The sequence below is a fragment of the Capra hircus genome, chromosome 16 (genome assembly GCF_001704415.2).
Source record: "Capra hircus breed San Clemente chromosome 16, ASM170441v1, whole genome shotgun sequence".
Lineage (NCBI taxonomy): Eukaryota > Metazoa > Chordata > Mammalia > Artiodactyla > Bovidae > Capra > Capra hircus.
This window is the reverse complement of record NC_030823.1, coordinates 60,712,101-60,731,780: the sequence shown is the minus strand read 5'-3', so window position 1 is coordinate 60,731,780 and position 19,680 is coordinate 60,712,101. Positions and strand designations below refer to the sequence as shown.

At 43.8% G+C, this 19,680-nt stretch overlaps 2 protein-coding genes across 2 annotated transcripts in view; one reads left to right on the top strand and one right to left on the bottom strand.

The window, feature by feature from the left end:
- LOC102190537 (major histocompatibility complex class I-related gene protein) overlaps positions 1-3,698 on the bottom strand; it is a 32,967-nt gene extending 29,269 nt beyond the window's left edge. The window contains exon 1 of the mRNA XM_013970417.2: positions 3,600-3,698. The gene's annotated coding sequence lies outside the window, so the exon portion shown is untranslated. The remainder of the gene's footprint in view (positions 1-3,599) is intronic.
- The window catches only part of STX6 (syntaxin 6), a 44,611-nt gene continuing 28,804 nt past the window's right edge, over positions 3,874-19,680 (top strand). Inside the window, exon 1 of the mRNA XM_018060677.1 lies at positions 3,874-4,149. Coding sequence (XP_017916166.1) covers positions 4,115-4,149 — 35 coding nt within the window. The 5' untranslated portion in view covers positions 3,874-4,114. The remainder of the gene's footprint in view (positions 4,150-19,680) is intronic.

The following is a 19,680-nucleotide window of genomic DNA, read 5'->3' as shown; positions in this document are numbered from 1 at the left end:
GCATTGGCATTTCCTATTTAAGCACAAGATGCGTTGCAGGATCCCAGTAGTATCTTCCACTCACTCTCCTAACTTTGGAGACTTGCTCAGAGACCCAAGGTTTTCACGGCTGACCACTCAAAATCTCAGAGTTGGAATGTTTGCCTTTTCCAGCAAGATGGACAGAGTCTAAGTGCTATAGCTTGACAAGTCCTGACAAATTCACATACCCGTGTAACCTACAGTCCTGTCAAAATACAGAAAATCGCGAGCCCCCAGAAAGTTTCCTTTCCTAATCATACTCCCCACCCAAAGGCAACTACTGTTTTGATTTTTTCACTCCATGAGAATTTTTCACTCTTCTTTTTCGAAAGGTAGTGGAGGGTGGAGAGTGGGTAGAGGAGATGACTTTTTGCTGAGTATTCTTCCTGAGTTATTATGTTTCTGTTTCTGCCAGGATCTGAGGCCTGTTAAATTTGAAAGAATAGAAGAGAAAAAGAAAAGAAGAAAAAAAAGAACAGAAGAGGGAAAAGAAAGAGCTTCGTTTATTTTTCCTTCCATTTTAGCTATGCTTCCCTTTCCCTGGGGCAGCAGAGGCCAAGGTCTGGGTTGGTTTGAGAAATAATGACATATTAAAGAAAGAGACACCCCTTTCATGGAACAGATAATAAGAGGCTCTGCCAGGCATGGAGGTGGTAGTAACACTGGAAGTCTCCCTCCCTTGCGAGTTTACAGTTTAGTGGGGAGAACCAACATACATGCTCTAACCCTCAGTTGTGTCCGAGTCTTCGCTGCCCCATGGACTGTAGCCCATCAGTTTCCTCTGTCCATGGAATTTTCCAGGCAAGAATACTGGAGTGGGTTGCCATTTCCTACTCCAGGAGGGTCTTCCCGACCCAGGGATCAAACCCATGTCTCTTGTGTCTCCTGCATTGGCAGGTGGATTCCTTACCAGTGTACCACCCAGGAAGCCCCGGAAAATCAACCAGCTAGCAGTTAATTTATGTCCACCCTAAATCTAGCCCTCCTATGTTCTTTTTCTCAGTGACTGGAACTAACAACAACCCACTTCCAACTCCAAAACACTACTTCTTTCATCTACTCTGAAAACGCTGAACGCGGAACCATTCACTCACCAAATCCCCGCATGTTGCCTCTAAAGAATTTCTCAAAAATATCCCCCCTCTCCATCCTAGTTGCAGTGAGCCTATCTCAGGACACCCTCACCCCTTCTCTGGGCCATGACTTGCCAGCTGACCTTTCAGCCACTGCTGCACCTATGTCAAATGCCAGAATTATCCTGTCAATTCCCTCAGCTGAGTATTCACAGTTCTTAACATCACAATCAAGGGCCTGCCCATTTCCAGCCTTAGCTCCTGCTGCCACAATCCTATTCTTTCCGTTCCAGCAATGCCCCCTGCCATGGCTCCTCTAAAGGCTGCCCTGCTGTCTCCTGGCTGCCTCTAGCCATTGTTCAGAAGTCCTCCCCACCCTCCCCCACACACAAATAGACTGGTGGCTTGTCTCCGTGTTTCTCTGGCAACATACGCCTTTCTTTCATTATGTAACTGGCCTTGCTCTCCTGCTCGTCTGAGAATTCCTTGAAGTCAAGGACCAAGCCTGTTCATTTCTGTATCCTCAGTGCCTAGCACTTAGTAAGACTACAACACATGCTAGTACTATTCTAAGCACTTCTCAGACACTGATTCATTTAATCCTGATGACACTCTATGCTGCTGCTACTGCTAAGTCATGTCAGTCATGTCCGACTCTGTGTGACCCCATAGACGGCAGCCCACCAGGCTCCCGTTCCTGGGATTCTCCAGGCAAGAACACTGGAGTGGGTTGCCATTTCCTTCTCCAATGCATGAAAGTGAAAAGTGAAAGGGAAGTCGCTCAGTCGTGTCTGACTCTTGGCGACCCCATGGACTGTAGCCTAGCAGGCTCCTCTGTCCATGGGATTTCCCAGGCAAGAGTACTGGAGTGGGGTGCCATTGCCTTCTCCGGACACTCTATGAGCAAGGTGCTATTATGGCATTCATTTCTTAGTTGAGGACAGCGAGAGACTAAGCAGCTTGCCCAAGACACAATACTCAGGAAATAGCAGAATTAGGATTTGAACTCAGGTAATCCAGCTGCCCAGGTGGCAATAGGGCTAGAGAGTCTGCCTGTCAGTGCCAGAGACACAGGAAACATGGGTTCAATCCCTAGGTCAGGCAGATCCCCTGGAGTAGGAAATGGCATCCCACTCCAGTATTTTTACCTGGAAAATTCCACGGGCAGAGAAGCCTGGTGGGCGACAGTCCATGGGGCTGCAAAGAGTCGGACACAAATGAGTGACTGAGCACAGTCTGGCTGCATCTATGGCTCTTAATCTTTATTCTCATCTTCTCTTCAATTTCCATGTGTTTGTTGAATGAATGAAAAATGATTGATCCCTTTTGAGTTCCCCATCTCAATATGTTCGGAAGCAAAACAGTTCTCTTCCAACAGCTTCTTTTTCCCTACATCTGACCTCCTTCAGCTGCTCCTCCAGGGTCTCAGAGAAGCCTGGAGTCTGATTTTCACCTCTCTCCCCCTTAACCCCATTCAGCCTTTCATCACGTCTAGGTGTTTTGTTTTTCCTTGGAAATATCTATCAGATTGTCTGCTTCCTCTCCATTTACAATTGCTCTGCTGTCCTATTCTGGTCCTCAGCCCTTCAGGCTGGATGACCACAGCAGCTTCCAGACTAGTTTCCCTGACTTCACTGCCTTACTTCCTTGGGGCCTTGGGGTTTCCGTGCATTTTTATTTAACCCTCACAACGATCCACGAGCTAAATATTATTATGCACGCTTTATAGATGAGGGACTGAATAACAGAACTCAGGTTCAAACAGGATTTGTCTGGTTCAAAGGACTCTTCCATCTCCAAAAAGACTGGTACTTTAAGCAAGTCACTTAACCTGCAAGAGTCTCAGATTTCTCATTTGTAAAATGGGGATAACAACAGTAATTACCTCCTGAGAGCAACTGAGATAACACTAGCACAGTGCCTGACATACAGGAAGTGCTCAAAGATAGTCAGCAATTAACGTTCACAAACCCCACAGCATATCTAGCATATGAATTTGATAACTGTTCTGACCAAAATACTTTTTGGAAGTGCTTTTGAACCATTTAGCTGAGAAGAAGTTGCCATATCTGGCCCCTCCTTCGTCCCTCAAAAGTTCTTCCTCCTGGGAAGCATCACATGCTGTATGAAAAAATTATCTTACTGGTCACTTCGAGAAAGGTACACAGCAATAGAAAACACAGCCGTCCGGTGGAAAGTGCACAGATTCTCTGATTGCCCTGTTCAGGTTGTATCTCGAAGCCTCTTTGAACTTTTCTCATCTACTAAATGGTAATAATACCTTCCCCCCAAGAATATTGAGATGATGTACATACAGCCTTCAGCGCATTGTTGGATATAGTAAGACCTACATAAAGTTGTGCAATATAGTCAGATAATGTATACGAGCAGGATTTACTGTAAGTGGAGGACGAGATGGATTTCTAAATCAATATGTTTTCAAAATCAAGTATCAAAAGTAGAGGAAAGGTGAAAGAATTATGCAAAGGAGATACTAATGCATACCTAGGACACCCGAATGCCTTTCCCGCGTAGGGACAAGCAGCTCCGGCCCCTGAATCCTGAGGGGCGAGTGGAGAGAATACCCGCCCTCTTCCACCGCCCCCAGAGCCCCGCCTCCAGGGTCGTGTGACAAGGTGCCTAGGACCCGGCAACGAGGGGCGGGGTCGGCTGTGATCACGTGTGGACGGGTGCGGAAGTGGTGCGGCGGATGGCGTTCGTGATTGGCCGAGGCTGAGGAACCTGGGGGCGGAGCCAGGCGGCCGGACGCTCCGGGAGGAGTCGGGGGAGGGTACAGCCGCGGGGCCGGCTTCAGAGTCTGGATTTGGTCGGCAGTGCCCATCGAGTGCTGGACCAGCGGCTGGCCGGTGCACCCCGCCCTGCGCGCGCAGAGGCTTCGGGACCCTCAGGCCGAGGCGCGGGCCGCTACGCGAGGCGGATAGGGTGGGCAGAGGGGAATTTGGAGGGCGCGGGCGCCCTGTGCGCGGAGCAAACGTGAGGCGGCCGGGGGCCGGGACGCCATGTCCATGGAGGACCCCTTCTTTGTGGTGAAAGGGTGAGTGTTGCCGAGGGCTCCACTGGAAGAGGCGGTGGCCGTGCTGCCTGCCCGCACCTCCCCGCCTCTCCTCGTTGTAGGGGGGATGGGAGGCAAGTAGAGGCTGGCGTGGGGACAGTGGGGACGGCTTAGCCTGGAGGGCCATGATCAAGTGTCCGGAGACATCCCTTTCCCTTCCTACCTGAACTTTGAAGCCCACGCCCCCAGTCAAGCCCCTGGGGAGGGGGTCCCCTTTGGCCTGTGCGCTGCCCTACAACTTGTTTGAACGGGAGGAGGGGTTCAGCATTTCTGCAGGTGGGAAGGGAGCTTAGGCGTCCCAGACCAAAATGGGGCTTTAGTGGAGCACGGGGCCCTGCTTCGAAGGGGGAAAAACAGCATCTGGGCAGGAAAAGGGAAATGGCCCTCCTGAGCTTTGTAGTTGGCGTAGACGGGGGTGAGCTCCTATTGTCCATTGAGTTCGGAGCGCTGGCCCCGCAGACTGGTGAGACCACAACATGCCCAGAGGCGTCTGAGCACGTTAGCAGGCTTGGAGGCGGGGGCGCCTGGCTCCGGAAGACGACTCAATTCAGTGGGGGAGTTTTTTCTGAGTAATGGGAGGGGAGGAAAGCAGCCGTTCAAACTCAGTGATGATGTTGGAAGGAAAACAAAATGAAATCAGCCAAACTAAACTTTCCTTAGCTTTCTGTTAGCACTGGGTTTTTCCCACAGTGCTAAAGGAAATGAGCGCTTGCTTTTTAACTCCCTGATTTCATCCAGGCTGTTTGACAGGTTTCCCCCATTTCTTCCTTTGCCTTTCAGACTCGAATAGCCTTAAACTTATTTTTCTCTATGAGCTGTCGTGACTCCATCTTTGCTCAGTTGTTTGCAGATACCCAGAAACTTTAATGGCACTCTGTTACATAGGCTTTGTAGCCATTAAACAAATACAGGGAAGATGGATCCTGTTGTTACAACTGTTGTTTTAAATGTCAAACACGTTAAAAATTTGAGAACTGCAAAGTTCCTGAGAGAGCAGTGCTAATCACCCTAAAGTACTGCTTTGCTTTCAACTAGTTCCTAGCTCCCTATTTCTATTTCTGTAAGGGTAAAAGCTGACCAGTTGCTTGAGGGTGTATGTGATTTTTTTTTTTTAAAGGTTCTTCTAAGAAAATTTAAGTGATACTCTAGGTGAAATACTTTATTATCCATGATACAGTAAGATACATTTATATATATTTTAACATTTCCCTAAAATTTTTTGCCTTTACCTGACTTTAGGTGGGAAAATCTGAGTTTAGATGATTAATAATACATAGATCTCTACCTGGAAAATGTTATTAGAAGAATTGATTTTTTTTAGGGGTTAATTTTTAAATGTGAAAGCTGTGTGTTTTTCCTTTAAACATTCTTAATTCTTAGGTTTCAAAGGTTATGTCTGGCAGTGGAGGCTGTAGATAATCAAAAATTTTTGTTTCATTTTAAAATGGAATTTGTGAAAATGCTAAATTGCTCTGCCATCTTGACTTTTTTTCCTGATAGTACAGTTTGCCAGGGCTTGCTCACTGATTAGATATCACTGCTTTATTGGAACATTGGCCAGGAGTCTTGTTTGACTTGTACATTGTTTTAGCTCATATCTTTAAGATATCAAAACCTTTTGCTATGGAGAAGTAAAATTAACTACATGAGTGTCTCCAGATAATGTGGTGAAATATATGGGGAGCCATGTACCTCTGTTTATTAAAAGTTTTGAAAATACACTCACTGCATGATGTGGAAAAATGAAAGAAGCCTAAATTGTGACCTTTAGCCTAGGAGCTGGTAGTCTAATCTGAGAAACAAGTCACCCAATAATTAAGTAGAAATGACTGGTGGAAATGGTTAAGTGCTGAAGTGAATCCTACAGATGATTAAGTCCCCTAGTAGTTTGGAGAAAGGCATCCCATTAGGAAAGGTTACAATTGGAAAAGCTTTGGACATAGTCGCAGGTCTTGAATTGGGTTTTGAAGATGGGTATCACTTAGGTGATTCAGTCCTGGGTGTCTTTCCTGGACTCATCAAGAAGAGTCTCTAATTGGTCTTCCTGCTTCCAGTCTCTTTCCTCTTGCGTCTGCCTTGGTTTTGTTGGACGAGTGCTCTCCAGAATGCAGTGTGAGCCACACATGCCATTTTACGTTTCCTAGTAGACAAGGAAAGTGAAAAACATGTAAAGTTAATTTTAATGTCATCGATAACCTGATATAGTCAAAATATTTCAACATGTGATAATTATAAAGATTATTAACGAAGACTCTCACCCTTTTTGTGCTGTCTTCAAATCTGGTGTGTGTTTTACGCTTACAGCACATCTCAATTTGGATGCTGAATTTTCATCAGAGACACTTGATCTGTTTTTAGAATTCATTAAACTTACAGTTGAAAAAGTAGATTCACATACCCAAATTGTTCCAAGTATATTTTTAAATTTTTTGGTAAGTGAATTGAGTATCAGGTTTAAATTTTAAATTAATTAAAATTTAAAACTTAGTGCCACAGTCAGGCTGGCATAGTTCGGCAGTCACATGTGGCGTCCATATTGGGCAGGACAGGTGTAGCTCTTCTAGAACCCAAGCAGGAGTTCCCTACTTAACATCATCTAGTGGCTGCCTGTTGTCTGGAGGAAAGTCTCAAGATTTCCTGGCCTTGTGATGCAGCCTTCCTCTACCCTTTGCCTACTGTACCTGCCCAGAGCTCCAGGATCTCCAGACTCAGTACAGTGACTGTGACTATGGGACTGGGTGCTCTGACCCCATATGCATCCAGTCTGCCGGATGCACTCACTCAGCTTTCAGGATTCAAAGTCAGCATCTCCACTGCCTCCAGAAAGTGCCTCCTTGACACCTGTAACACATTATCGCACCTCTTCCTCTGGCTCTCTGTCATTATTACTGTGAGCTCTGAGGGTGGGAACTGTTTGTTTTTCCTGTATGTCCAGCCTGCCACCTTGAATATAGCATAAATGTTGAATAAGTTCTCTTTGGTGGTTGTGGTTGGTAAGGAATGGTGGTTCGTAGATGAGAACACGGCCAGCAAAGGCCCTCAGATGGGCATGGTGTGTTTAGAAATCAAGGAGGGCATCCCAGGTGGAGTAGGAAGTTTATTTGGAGAAGTAATAATAATAATAGCTGACATTTAAAGGATGCCACATCAATGCCAGGTGTTGCAAGCTCAGTAAGCATTTTATAAGAATTACCGCTTTGTAAGAAGAGTTCTATGGTGTGGGTATTAGCCCCATTTAACAGATGAGAGACTGAGCTACCACAGAGGGGTTGAGTTACTTCCCCAGGGTCACAAAGCTAATAGGTGGTAGACCCAGGATTCAACATTCAGCTGTCTAGTTCTCCTCATACTGATAACACTTCACAGAACAGGTAGAATAAAATCAAGAAGAGCTCATCTTGAGGCCATTGGAAGTTTTCAAAGCAGGGAGTTCGGTTCAGTTGCTCATTTGTGTCTGACCCTTTGGGACCCCATGGACTGCAGCACGCCAGGCCTCCCTGTCCATCATGAACTCCCAGAGCTTGCTCAAACTCATGTCCATCGAGTCTGTGATGCCATCCAATCATCTTATCCTCTGTCGTCCCTTCTCTTGCCCTCAATCTTTCCCAGCATCAGGGTATTTTCCAATGAGTCAACTCTTCAGATGAGGTGGCCCAAGTATTGGAGTTCAGCTGCAGCATCAGTCCTTCCAATGAATGAATATTCAGGACTGATATCCTTTAGGGTGGACTGATTTGATCTTGCTGTCTAAGGGACTCTCAAGAGTCTTCTCCAACACCACAGTTTCAAAAGCATCAATTTTTTTGGCACTCAGCGTTTTTGAAACTCAGTGAAACTATGAGCCATGCCGCGTAGGGCCACCCAAGACAGCCAGGTCATGGTGGAGAGTTCTGACAAAATGTGGTCCACTGGAGAAGGGAGTGGCAGACTACTACAGTATTCTTGTCTTGAGAACCCCATGAATAGTTATGAAAAGCAGGGAAATGACATGAAATTAGGGTCCTGAGAATATTGATTTGGTAGTAGTGTTGGGTGCATCTGTGTGAAGAAAGATTAAAAAGGAGACCAGTTAGAAAGCTATTTTAATTTAAATATTCAGTGATCAGTGTCTGAGTGCTTTGTGAGATTTTGATACTGTCGACGTCTTGTTCAGAGCAGAACAGCAGAACATGGGAGAGAACCACCACCGTTGGGCAGCTGGGCTCTTTGGCCCAAATATTCTCAGTGGTATGTTTGCTCCCAGAACTCCTAGCCCTGCTGAATGAACTGAGACCGGCCCTTCACTTGTAGTTTGCCTAGTTGACCCTCTTCATGTGTGTTCTCACTGGGTGAGCTTGATCATTCCCATTGCATCAGGTGGTTCTGTGTACATCCCGCACTCTAGTCACTCTGACCCAACTCTCTCTCAAGTGTTCTTCTGTGTATTTTACTAATTGTTTGACGTCTCCCATGCTATGGGGTGGGTATCTTACCCCCAGTTCTTTGTCAGTTCCTTCCCGCTACCTAAAAATGCCTTCCTCCTGTTCGCCCTGTTCACTCCTGACTCCACACTCTGTATCAGTCCTGTGTCCACTTGGTCACCAGGTCCTCTTAGTGCATCCCCGGGATATCTCTGGAATTCTCTTCCTCTCTGGTTTTGGTTCCTCCGCCCTCATTCATGTCCTTGTCCTCTCCCACCTGGACTCTTATAAGTGGCCTCTTCAGCAAGCTTCATTTGCACTGCTGCCGGATGTGACCTTGGAGACGCAATCAGGTCACAGCTCTGTCCAGAATCCTTCATTCTAAAACACTTACCGAGGGTCTGTTCTCTGTTTGTTTACCAGGGGCGAAAGCTCCAGCAGTGAGCAAATGACTTTCCTGTCCTTATAAAGCTTATATTCTAGGGACAGTTGGTAAACAAGTGGACAAATATACGGTATATCAGGTGGTAGTAGATTCTGTAAGAAAAACAAAGCTAGGTGCAAAGGGAAAGGAAATGCGTGCTCTGCATGTTATTTTTCTTTTTATGTGACTTCCAGAGGCAGTGAGATTTGGTGAAGGAACTGAACTGTGTAAATCAGGCTGATCTAAGGTTGGAATCTCACCTCTATCCATTATTTGATGTAACATGTTCATTATCCTCTCTGAACTTGTTTCTTTAGGTACAAAATTGGCTTAACAATGCCTGCTTTATCGGTTATGAGGATTAAATGAGTTAAGGCATGTATGTTGTCTTGGCACAGTTTGGGGCATCCATCAAGTGCTCAGTAAACATTCTCTTTTAAACGTCTGTTTATGTGTCTCCTTCCAAACAGTCTGCCCTTTCTAAGAGGAAAGACCATGTCTTACTGGTTTTTTGTTTTGTTTTTATTTTGGAGTAACATTTAAAGTAACATATGCTCATTTTAGAAAACGTAGGAAATAAAACTATTTTTTAAAGGATTAAAAATTCATTGAAGGGACTTCCCTGGTGGTCCAGTGGCTAAGACTCTGAAGCTCCCAATACAGGGGGCCTGGGATCAATCCTTGGTCAGGGAACTAGATCCCACATGCTGCAACTCAGAGTTTGAATGCTGAAACTAAAGATCCCGCGTGCCACAACTAAGACCCAGTGCAGCCACGTGCATAAATATTAAAAAAAAAAAATTCATTGAAATGCCATCATCCAGAAATAGTTAAAATTTTGGTGTCTTTCTTATCTGTTTCTGTTAATAGTTTTATGTAATAGTACCCATCAGTTTTTGATCTCTTATCATATATCCGTCACTGTGCTGAGAACCTGCCAGGTGTTGTCGTTTTAATCCTTATGAACTAGGTACTAGTACTATTATTATTGGACTTCCCTGGTGGCTCAGACGGTAAAGCATCTGTCTACAATGCAGGAGACCCGGGTTCGATCCCTGGGTCGGGAAGATCCCCTGGAGAAGGAAATGGCAATCCACTCCAGTACTATTGCCTGGAAAATCCCATGGACAGAGGAGCTTGGTAGGCTACAGTCCATGGGGTCGCAAAGAGTCAGACACGACTGAGCAACTTCACTAGTGACTGTTGTTATTACCATTTTACAAATGAACAAAATTAGTTAAAAAACAACAAACTTCCAAGTTCATAAGCTTGTAATTGGAAAGGCCAGGATTTATATAAATTGGTATTGTTGTTACTATTAATCATGAAGAAATTGGGATCATACTGTCTTACAAACTTTTCATCTGTATATCTGTATATCCTTAGCATGCCTTTGGTGGGGAGGCTTTTTAATGACTGCCTTTGTATTTTGTCATATAAATGTAATATAATTCATCACCTGGGATGACATTTATGATGTTTCTAAATTTCTAATTATTACAATTATTGTAATGATAAGCCCTGCTTGTCACAGGTCTTCATTGCTGTTCCTGATTATTTCCATGGCCTTTATTCCTCTAGCAGAATTGCTGATTCAGTGGGCGAGCACATTTTCAAAGTTTCTGATACATGTTACCAAATTGCCTTCCAGGATACACTCCTCTCCACTCTACAGCCCACTCCACCCTGCAAAATTTGACAGACCCATTTCCCTTGATCCCTTGCCAGTACTGAGATGCTCATTTGAAGAAACCTTGACTAATTTGCTAGGTGAAACACACCATATTTGAATCATGTTTTTTTCATCATTGTGTTCAGTAAAGTCCTACATAGTGTTTGTTGAATGAATGATCCCGTTTTGAGTTTTGGGATCTGTAGTTTTTACCTCTCTTTTGTTTGTAGCTTGTAATCAAAATAAGCCATTAAGAAATTGAGTGGTGGAATATGAGAATATTTTGTACCAAGTGAGCCTCTCCTGTAGGGAAAAGGCATAAATATTGTGTTCCTTTAATATTTTGCTGGTTTGGAGGTTTTGTGTGCCTAAAGGAGGATAGTTTTTATTTCTATGTTCTTGGCTATGGATCCTGTTGAAATAATGGTATAAGTAAGCAGATGAGCAAAACAATCTGTGTTACATTGTCTTATCCTCTATCTCTTGTCTCTGTGTAGAACCTTTTATGAGCTCCTTGAAGGCAAGCATTGTGCACTTTATTCACAATGTTGAGAAAAGTTATCCTTATTTACAGAGTACTGTTATCCAATAAGATTGAATATAAGTCAAGTCTCATTTTCTCCTTTTTGAAAATCCATCAGATGTTTCAGATGTTTCTTTCTTTTTTTTTTTTTTTTTTTTTTTGCCTTGCTGCATAGTTTGTGGGATTTTAGTTCCCCAACCAGGACTGGAACCCACACCCTTGGCAGTGAGAGTGTGGAGTCCTAGGCAACTCCCCAATCAGATGTTTCATTGTAAAAATCACTTTGCAGACATTTGTTACACATTTATTGAATTCCTGATACTCTGTTTGGCTCCTGGTTTGAAGAGCACTGTGCAGCTGTGTGAAGCAGTTTAGGTGATAGACGATAGGGATTGCATGTAAGATTTTGGAACAGAGCTGAGATGCTGTGGAGACGGAAAAGACTCCCCGGGGAATGTTGGTCAGGGACGCTTTCATGAAGCAAGTAGGGCCTTAATCTGAGCCATGGAGGAAGTGTCTGCTTTTCATTTGCAGAGGTGTAAGGACTCTTCCAGATGGGGAAGCGGTGAGCGAAAGTCCAGATCCAGAAATGAGGAAAGGGAGGATGAGAAGAAGAGCTGCCAACTGAAACAGATTTTGTTTCAGTGAGAAATCAGGTTGGAAATTAAAGTTGGCCCCTTTGTGGGGAGGAGGAGGCATGGAATACCCAGTTGAGGAGTTTAAATTTAATGTTTGCTTTTGTAAATTCTTAATGAGGAGGCGGTTTTAGCAGTTGTTAAAACCATGCCACTTGCCTGTGTTCAGACAACTTCTGAGGGCTCAAACCCAGGTCTTCTGATTCACTAAGAAAATAGATTTGTCAGGAGGCTTTGCAAAGATGGGGTTGAAAAGTCTTGTTACTGGAAGGCACCTTGTGCTCTGGGTCAGAAGAACTTGAGATCAGAAGCCAAGAAGTCTGAGCCCCTGTTCTCTTATTTGTTTAATGAATGCAGACTGGTTATTGTGAAAGTTCCTTCTAGATCTAAAATCCAGTGACGCAGCTTAAGTAGAGGTTGTGCAAGGTGAGAAGTAAGAGGAAGAATCAAAGATGATGCTTGTCTAGACAAGTTTCAAATCTTGGAAAACAGTGTCACTAATAACTAGAATGAGGAAGTTAGAGAAGGAACAGTTGTTTTTCTTCTCTCTTTTATTTTGTTGTTTGAATACTTGCTTTTTTGTAGGGAGATTATGATTAGCTTGGTTCTGGGCAAATGGAATGATCCTGGAGACAGCTGAAATATAGGAATTAGTCCTGGGTGACTGGTTAGGGTTGGGATGGCAATTGGGAAGTCATCAGCTTCAAGGGTTCCTTTGAACCTACTAGTGTTGATGAGCACCTAGAAGCTGTAAAAGTACTGCTGAGAAATACTGGGACCAGGTGGAAGAAGAGGAAAGAGAAAATTAGTAGAAACTAAAATGGCACAATATCACAAAAACAAGGAAGTGAGAGTTTCAAGAAAATAGAAAGGCTGTGGTGTCAAGTACACTGAAAACGAGGACGAGTTCAAGTCACCGTGACTGGGACCTGCAGTGTCACTGGGGCAGTAGTACTGTCCCAGGGGAGTGTGGAAGCAGCGGCAGGTTGAGGTCAAAATTGTCTAGAACTGTAGATGATTAAAGGCTTTTATTTATTTATTTATTTTTTGCCTCTAGGAGAATTATTGCAAAAGATATTATGACAGTGAAGTTGAATTTGAAAATGGCAGGAAGGTCAAGGGTCGCAGCTATGTGTTTCCCCTCACAAATGGCTTGAGTGTGAAAGTCAGGCAGTAAAAAGAGCTCCTTTGAGGGGTTGTTGGTGGGACAGGCCGATGGGGTACAGGGTAGGAAAATGATAGGGCTGCAGAGGCTCGCACAGCCTATGTTTTTCAGTTTCATCAGTAGAGTGGAAACCATCTGCCTTCAGTAGCCTCTCAGTGCGTTGGTGAAACAGGGACCCCTGTTTCGTACATACAGGATGACATACACGATGGGTGCTGCTCCAGACATAGGTGCTGCTCCAGACATAGGTGCTGCTCCAGACATAGGTGTTTGCAGCCCGTGGTGTTTTTCCAAAGGTGGCCGTCCAATATCTATCCTGTCCCATTTGCTTTTCTTAAATTGGGAAGCTGGCTTTCTTCTATCAAGCTGGGATCTTCGTTGCTTTTCTTTGAACCCAGGCAGACCTTTGTAACTGCCTTGACTGACAGAATGAGGCAGAAATGACACTGCTCGACTCCTAAGGATTAAGTCACAAAAGACACCCAGTTCAGCTTCCAGTCACATCTTTGTGACTTGGAATACAAGCCCAGCTCTACTGCAGCGCTTATGCGGTGAGACGACGCAGGCACAGAGATGCTGCTGAGGAGTGCCTCCTGCCACGGCCACTCTCCCAGGGAGTCTTTCAGCTGAGGCCCCAGACAGTGTGGAGCAGGAACAAGCCATCCCTTCTGTGTTTGGCACAAATTCCTGACCCAGAGAATCCATGCATGGAAGGCTGAGCACCAAAGAATTGATGCTTTGGAATTGTGGTGTTCAAAAAGACTCTTGAGCGTCCCTTGGACTGCAAGGAGATCCAACCAGTCCATTCTGAAGGAGATCAGCCCTGGGATTTCTTTGGAAGAAATTATGCTAAAGCTGAAACTCCAGTACTTTGGCCACCTCGTGCGAAGTTGACTCATTGGAAAAGACTTTGATGTTGGGAGGGATTGGGGGCAGGGGGAGAAGTGGATGACAGAGGATGAGATGGCTAGATGGCATCACTGACTTGATGGACGTGAATCTGAGTGAACTCCAAGAGTTGGTGATGGACAGGGAGGCCTGGTGTGCTGCAATTCATGGGGTTGCAAAGAGTCGGACACAACTGAGCGACTGAACTGAAGAAATGGTCATTTGTTGTCACTGATTTTGGGGGTCATTGTTATACAACCAGAGTGACTGGAACAGATGCCAGTTCATAGCCTATCAGGATGGTCAAAGAAGAAAGGAGAAATCAAAAGGCTGGTAGAGGCTGCACCTATGATTATCCTGCAGTTGGTTGGCCCAACTGAATGACAGGTTCAGGGAAACTGAAGCTCCCTAATGGCTGAAACACTTCTTCCTCCCATCTTACCAACAAATTTGGTGAGATCCAGCTAAGAAATGATTTTATGGACATCTGGATGCTTTGCCTGAAACCCAGACAAAGGGTTGGCTGGGATGGTGAACTTTTCTCCATGGTGGCACAGACTGGGATGTTGTATTGTCATTCAATCGCTCAGTTATGTCTGACTTTTTGTGACCCCATGGATTGCAGCACACCAGGCTTCCTTGTCTTTCACCATCTCCTGGAGCTTGCTCAAACTCATGTCCATTGAGTCGGTGATGTCATCCAACCATCTCATCCTTTGTTGTCCCTTTCTCCTGCCTTCAATCTTTTCCAGCATCAGGGTCTTTAATGAATCAGTTTTTTGCATCAGGTGGCCAAAGTATTGGAGCTTCAGCTTCATCATCAGTCCTCCCAATGAATATTCAGGATTGGTTTCCTATAGGATTGACTGGTTTGATTTCCTTGCAGTTCAAGGGACTCAAAGAGTTTTCTCCAACACCACAGTTCAAAAGCATCAATTCTTTGGCAGAATGTTGTGTGGTAGGGGCTTAACCAATTAGTGCTGGGCTAGCTTCAAACAAACGGGGACTTCCCTGGTGGTCCAGTGGTTAAGACTTCCAATACAGGGGACAAGGGTTCAATCCCTGGTCAGGGAACTCAGATAACTACATGCCTCATGGTGTGGCCAAAAAGAAAAAAAAAAGACAAACCCCACAGAAGAACTGGGTTGGTTTCGTCCTGCCAGTCTCAACTCTTTTTAAGGAATGGAAGAATCCAGTTTTGAAAGCTTGGATTACTTTTAATTTTGCTTAAAAGATACATTCTTCAAAGACGTGGGCTGTGTTTTCATTTTTGACATTTGCTTGCTGGAAAGAAGCTCTGTGTTACAAGTGGTCCCATGGGCCCTGGTATGACTCACAGTGAAGAGCCTTCATTCTCTTGGTCATAGAAGTTGTTATCCGTGAGGATGTGATGGGGCTCATCATTTTGATGGGCCGTTTGGTGGACAGCAAGGGGAAAAGCCTCTTCCCTGGTATTTCCACGCTGTGACTCTTGTTATCCATGAAATATGTGAGTCAAGACTGACTTCGAAGCATCTGCAGCAGATGCGGAAGTTAGCCATCTCTCTCCTTCAAGGGGCTGAAAGATATCTCCTGGTCAGGAGCTAACCCTGTAATGCCTAGGGAAGCAATTAGCAAGATTTTTGTTGAAATGGTGTCAGACATGATACCCAAAGCTGTCCGTGAGCAGATTGTTACTTACCAAGAAGATAGCTAAGCTGAAGTGAAGTGAGTGAAGTTGCTCAGTCGTGTGCAACCCCATGGACTGTAGCCCGCCAGGCTCCTCTGTCCATGAAATTCTCCAGGCAAGAATACTGGAGTGGGTTGCCCTTTCCTTCTCCAGGGAATCTTCCTGACCCAGGGATCGAACCCGGGTCTCCCGCATTGTGGGCAGACACTTTACAGTCTGAGCCACCAGGGAAGCCTCTGTACCAAGAAGCTGAGCCAAAGAACTCCAGAAATTCAAAGTGTACATGGCCCCTCGTAGAAAGTTCTGAGCACCGGACTTTAATCATTCCCATTATGCACTTGGAAGAAAAACCTGAAAATAGCTGAAACAGACTCAACAGGAGAAAGAGGCAGTATCTTGTGATTTCGACCTTTGCAGAGACCGCGGATGACAGTGGGTCACCGTTGACTAAGGAGTTGGCAGCTGCAGAGCTCCTCGCAGGGTGCAGCATGCTCACAGGGGCGCAGTGTGTGGTGGGCGCTAACCATGAGCAGAGGATGGTGCAAATACATGAGTGGGAATGCACACCAGTTCATGCAGAAACAACCCCTGTACCTTTCCTGAAAAAGCAGGTGAAGAAAGCTCCACCAGCTCTTCTCTATTGAGATCCTCCCAAATACCAAATAGCTGGCCTGGTTGTGTACTCCTGTGTCCTGTTCATCGGTTTACTTGGAATGACAGGTGATTCTGAATATTTAGTCCCAGGTATTTACAAATAGTTCTGAGTTGAGTGGGTTGTATCACTAGTTAGCTTCTTGTACTTCTTACATGTGTCTTGAAACTGTTCAGGAATCCCAAGTTCTTTTGGATATTCTGGTTACCATTAATATTTGGCTTAAAAACAGGTTTTGTTTGTGACACACATTTTCTCTCCATGCTTGCTTTTTCAGGCTAATACTAAGCTGAAGTGATATTAAAAGAAGAAAAATTGGGAGGTGTTATAAACTTTGAGGGACCCTGTTATAGATGCTATTAAGATGGGATTCCTTGACATACTACAGGTTCTCTGGCTTTTCAGATCAGAACCACTGCTGACCATTCCCACCTTTCTGGTCCCTTAAAACACATCTTAGAAAAGTAAAATAAGACTACTTTGACTTTCTTATGTCTGTGCTACTACTTGAAAACTAAAAATGAAACCTCTCTTAAAAAAATAAGAGATTGAGAGTGATACGAGCCAGGTCACTGGCCGGGCCTGTGGGGTTTTGAATGTTATCCTGGGATTGCTTAGTAGCATTTTTCTAATTCCTGCCATTTCTTTCATTTCTTTTTTAGGACATGCTCAAGTTCTTGCATGCTTTAGGACTCTTTGATTTCACTCTCTGTTGCTAGAATTGAATCCACCCACCTGCTCCTCCTTCCCCTCAAGTCTGAGTGATCAGTGTCTTTAAAGTTGTGGTGATGAAAGTATGGCCCTTGGCTCCCAGTGTGGGGGCCACCTCAAGATCCTTTCATAGCAGAGCCCCTTAGCTTCAAATGCTTTTCATGATGCTACTCAGATGTTATTTACTTTTTTTCATCATGTTAACACGTAAACTGATGGTGCAAAAGCAGTGGCAGGTAAAACTGCTTGTGCCTTTTCCTGAATCAATGCAATGGCTCCAAAACTATTCCTCCCTCATGGTGAAAAAGAAATAAGAGAATCATGTTTCCTTCAGATTGTTCTTCATGAAACAGTAAAAGAAATATTAATTTTATCTCATCGATTCCCAATAACACTTTTCCGTTTCTAAAAAAAAAAACTACTTGGTCTCTGTCTCTCTTTCTCTTTTTTGGCTACAGTGTGCACCCCGTGGGATCTTAGTTCCCTAACCAGGAATCGAACCTGGGCCCCTGGTGGAAGTGCAGAGCCCTAACCACTGGACTGCCTAGGAAGTCCCCCCTTTTCCTCACTTTTTTTTGTTTTTTTTTTTTTTTTAGTTCTACCAGTTTATTACTACCAACCTGTCACCCTCCACCCTCATGCACACATGCTTAGTCATGTGACCCCATGGACTGCAGCCTGCCAAGCTCCTTTGTCCAAAGGATTCTGCACGCAAGAATACTGGAGTGGGTTGCCATTTCCTTCTCCATTTTCCTCACTTTTTAAAAGTTATGATTAGCCAACAATAAAACGGACCTTTTTTAGTGTATACTTCTGTGAAATTTGACAAATGCATGTAGTCAGTAACCGCCACCTCCACAAATAAGCTGTAGGACAGATCCATCACCCCTAGAAGTTTCTCTCTGTGCCCCTCCCCCCATGTCCAGCACCTGGCAACTGCTGATCTGTTTTCTCTCCCTATAGTTCTGCCTCCTCCATAATGTTACAGAAATGGAAGCATACATTGTGTGGCCATCTAACTTCTTATACTTTGCATGATACGTTTGGGATTTGTCCTTATTGTTGCATGTAGGCATGGTTTGTTCCTGTTTATTGCTGAGTAGTATTCCATTGTGAAGGTGTACCAGAGTTGTCCATTCCTTGGTTGAAGGACATTTGGCTTGTTTTCAGTTTTTGGCTATTATGACTAAAACCACTGTAAGAATTTGCAGGTTGTTGTGTGAGTGTGTGTGTTTTTGTGTCATCTTGAAGTGGTGTTGTTGAGTCATATGGTAAATGTATGTTTTGTGTGTTTAATTTTAAGAAACGACTATACTGTTTTCCAAAATGGCTGTACAATTTTATGTTCCCACCAGCAATCCATGAGAGTTCCAGTTACTCCACTACCTGGTCAGCACTTGGCATTGTCAGTTGGTTGTGTGAGGCCATTCCAAGTTTGGAGTGGTATCTCATTATGGATTTATTTTGCATTTTTCTAATGACTAATGGTATTGGGCATCATTTCATGTGCTTGCTTGTCACTTGTATGTTATCTCTAGTGAAGTGACTGGGTAGATCTTTTGCCCTCCCCTTTTTTTAAGAAATCAGTTTTCTTTTTTAAAAATTTATTTGGTTATTTTGGAATGTGCTGGGTCTTCATTGTGCCCATTTTTAAAATTGGGTTAAGTTTTGAGAGTTTAATATATATATGTATATTGTAGATACACGTTATTTAATCAGAAGTTGTTTTCACAGTTGTTTTCTCCCGACCTCAGTACACATTTTAATATTCTTTGTGACAGCATGAGAGAGTGTACGGGGCACTTTTGCTGTATTGTAAGATGACTGACTCCACAGGAGGCACTTCTGTGATGCAGTTGCAAGCTGAAATAGCTCACTTTTCCTCCACGGACTCTCATTTTTTCTTTAAAGAATGACTTGCAGACTGGTTATTGAGACTTGCATGTGCTCACAAGGATCAGAATTATCCATTAAAAACCTTGAGATTTTCTCAAAAATGAATGAGGTGATCCTGTCACTTCTTGGAAAACAACTGACAATATTTTTACGGATGATGAAATTAGAGCCTTTTTTAAGAAAAGAGTTTTGGGAAGCTTGATTCAACTTGTATCATGTTACAGATTCCAAATAGTTAAAGTTTTTGTGGTGGGATTGGTGGTGATATTATTGTATGATTTTGGATGTTGTGTAATGAAATGAGTCAGCATTTGGAAGATCTTTGATGCTCGGTAAAATAATACTTTGCAAATGACCAGTACGTGTGGGTAAAAGATTCATTCACTATAGAAGATGGAGCAGTGAGTTGTAATGTATGAGGGTTCACGAGGTCTTTGGTGCAGTTTCAGCTTCCATATTGCCACTAAGCTTTAAGAAACTGCCACTTGTCGAGTTTTCTTAGAGCGACAAAAAAGAATATCCACAGTTATCTGAAAAGATTGTTAAAGTACTCCTCACTTTTCCAACTATATATCTGTATGAGGCTGGATTTCTGTCATACGCTTCAACCAAAATGTATGTAAACAGTCAGTGTAAAAGCAGTTGTAAGAATATTCCTGTCCTACTGTTAAACCAGAGATTAAAGAGATTTGCAAAAATGTGAATCAGTGCCAGTCTTCTCACTAAATATTTTTGTTTTAGAAATTTTTTGCATAATATTAACATACAGTAATTTCGTTGTAATGTTTTATTAATTGGTAAATATTTTAAAATATGTTTGAATTTCTAATATGGTAAGTGACACCAGATAAAGAGCCCACATCAAAATATGTTCTTTG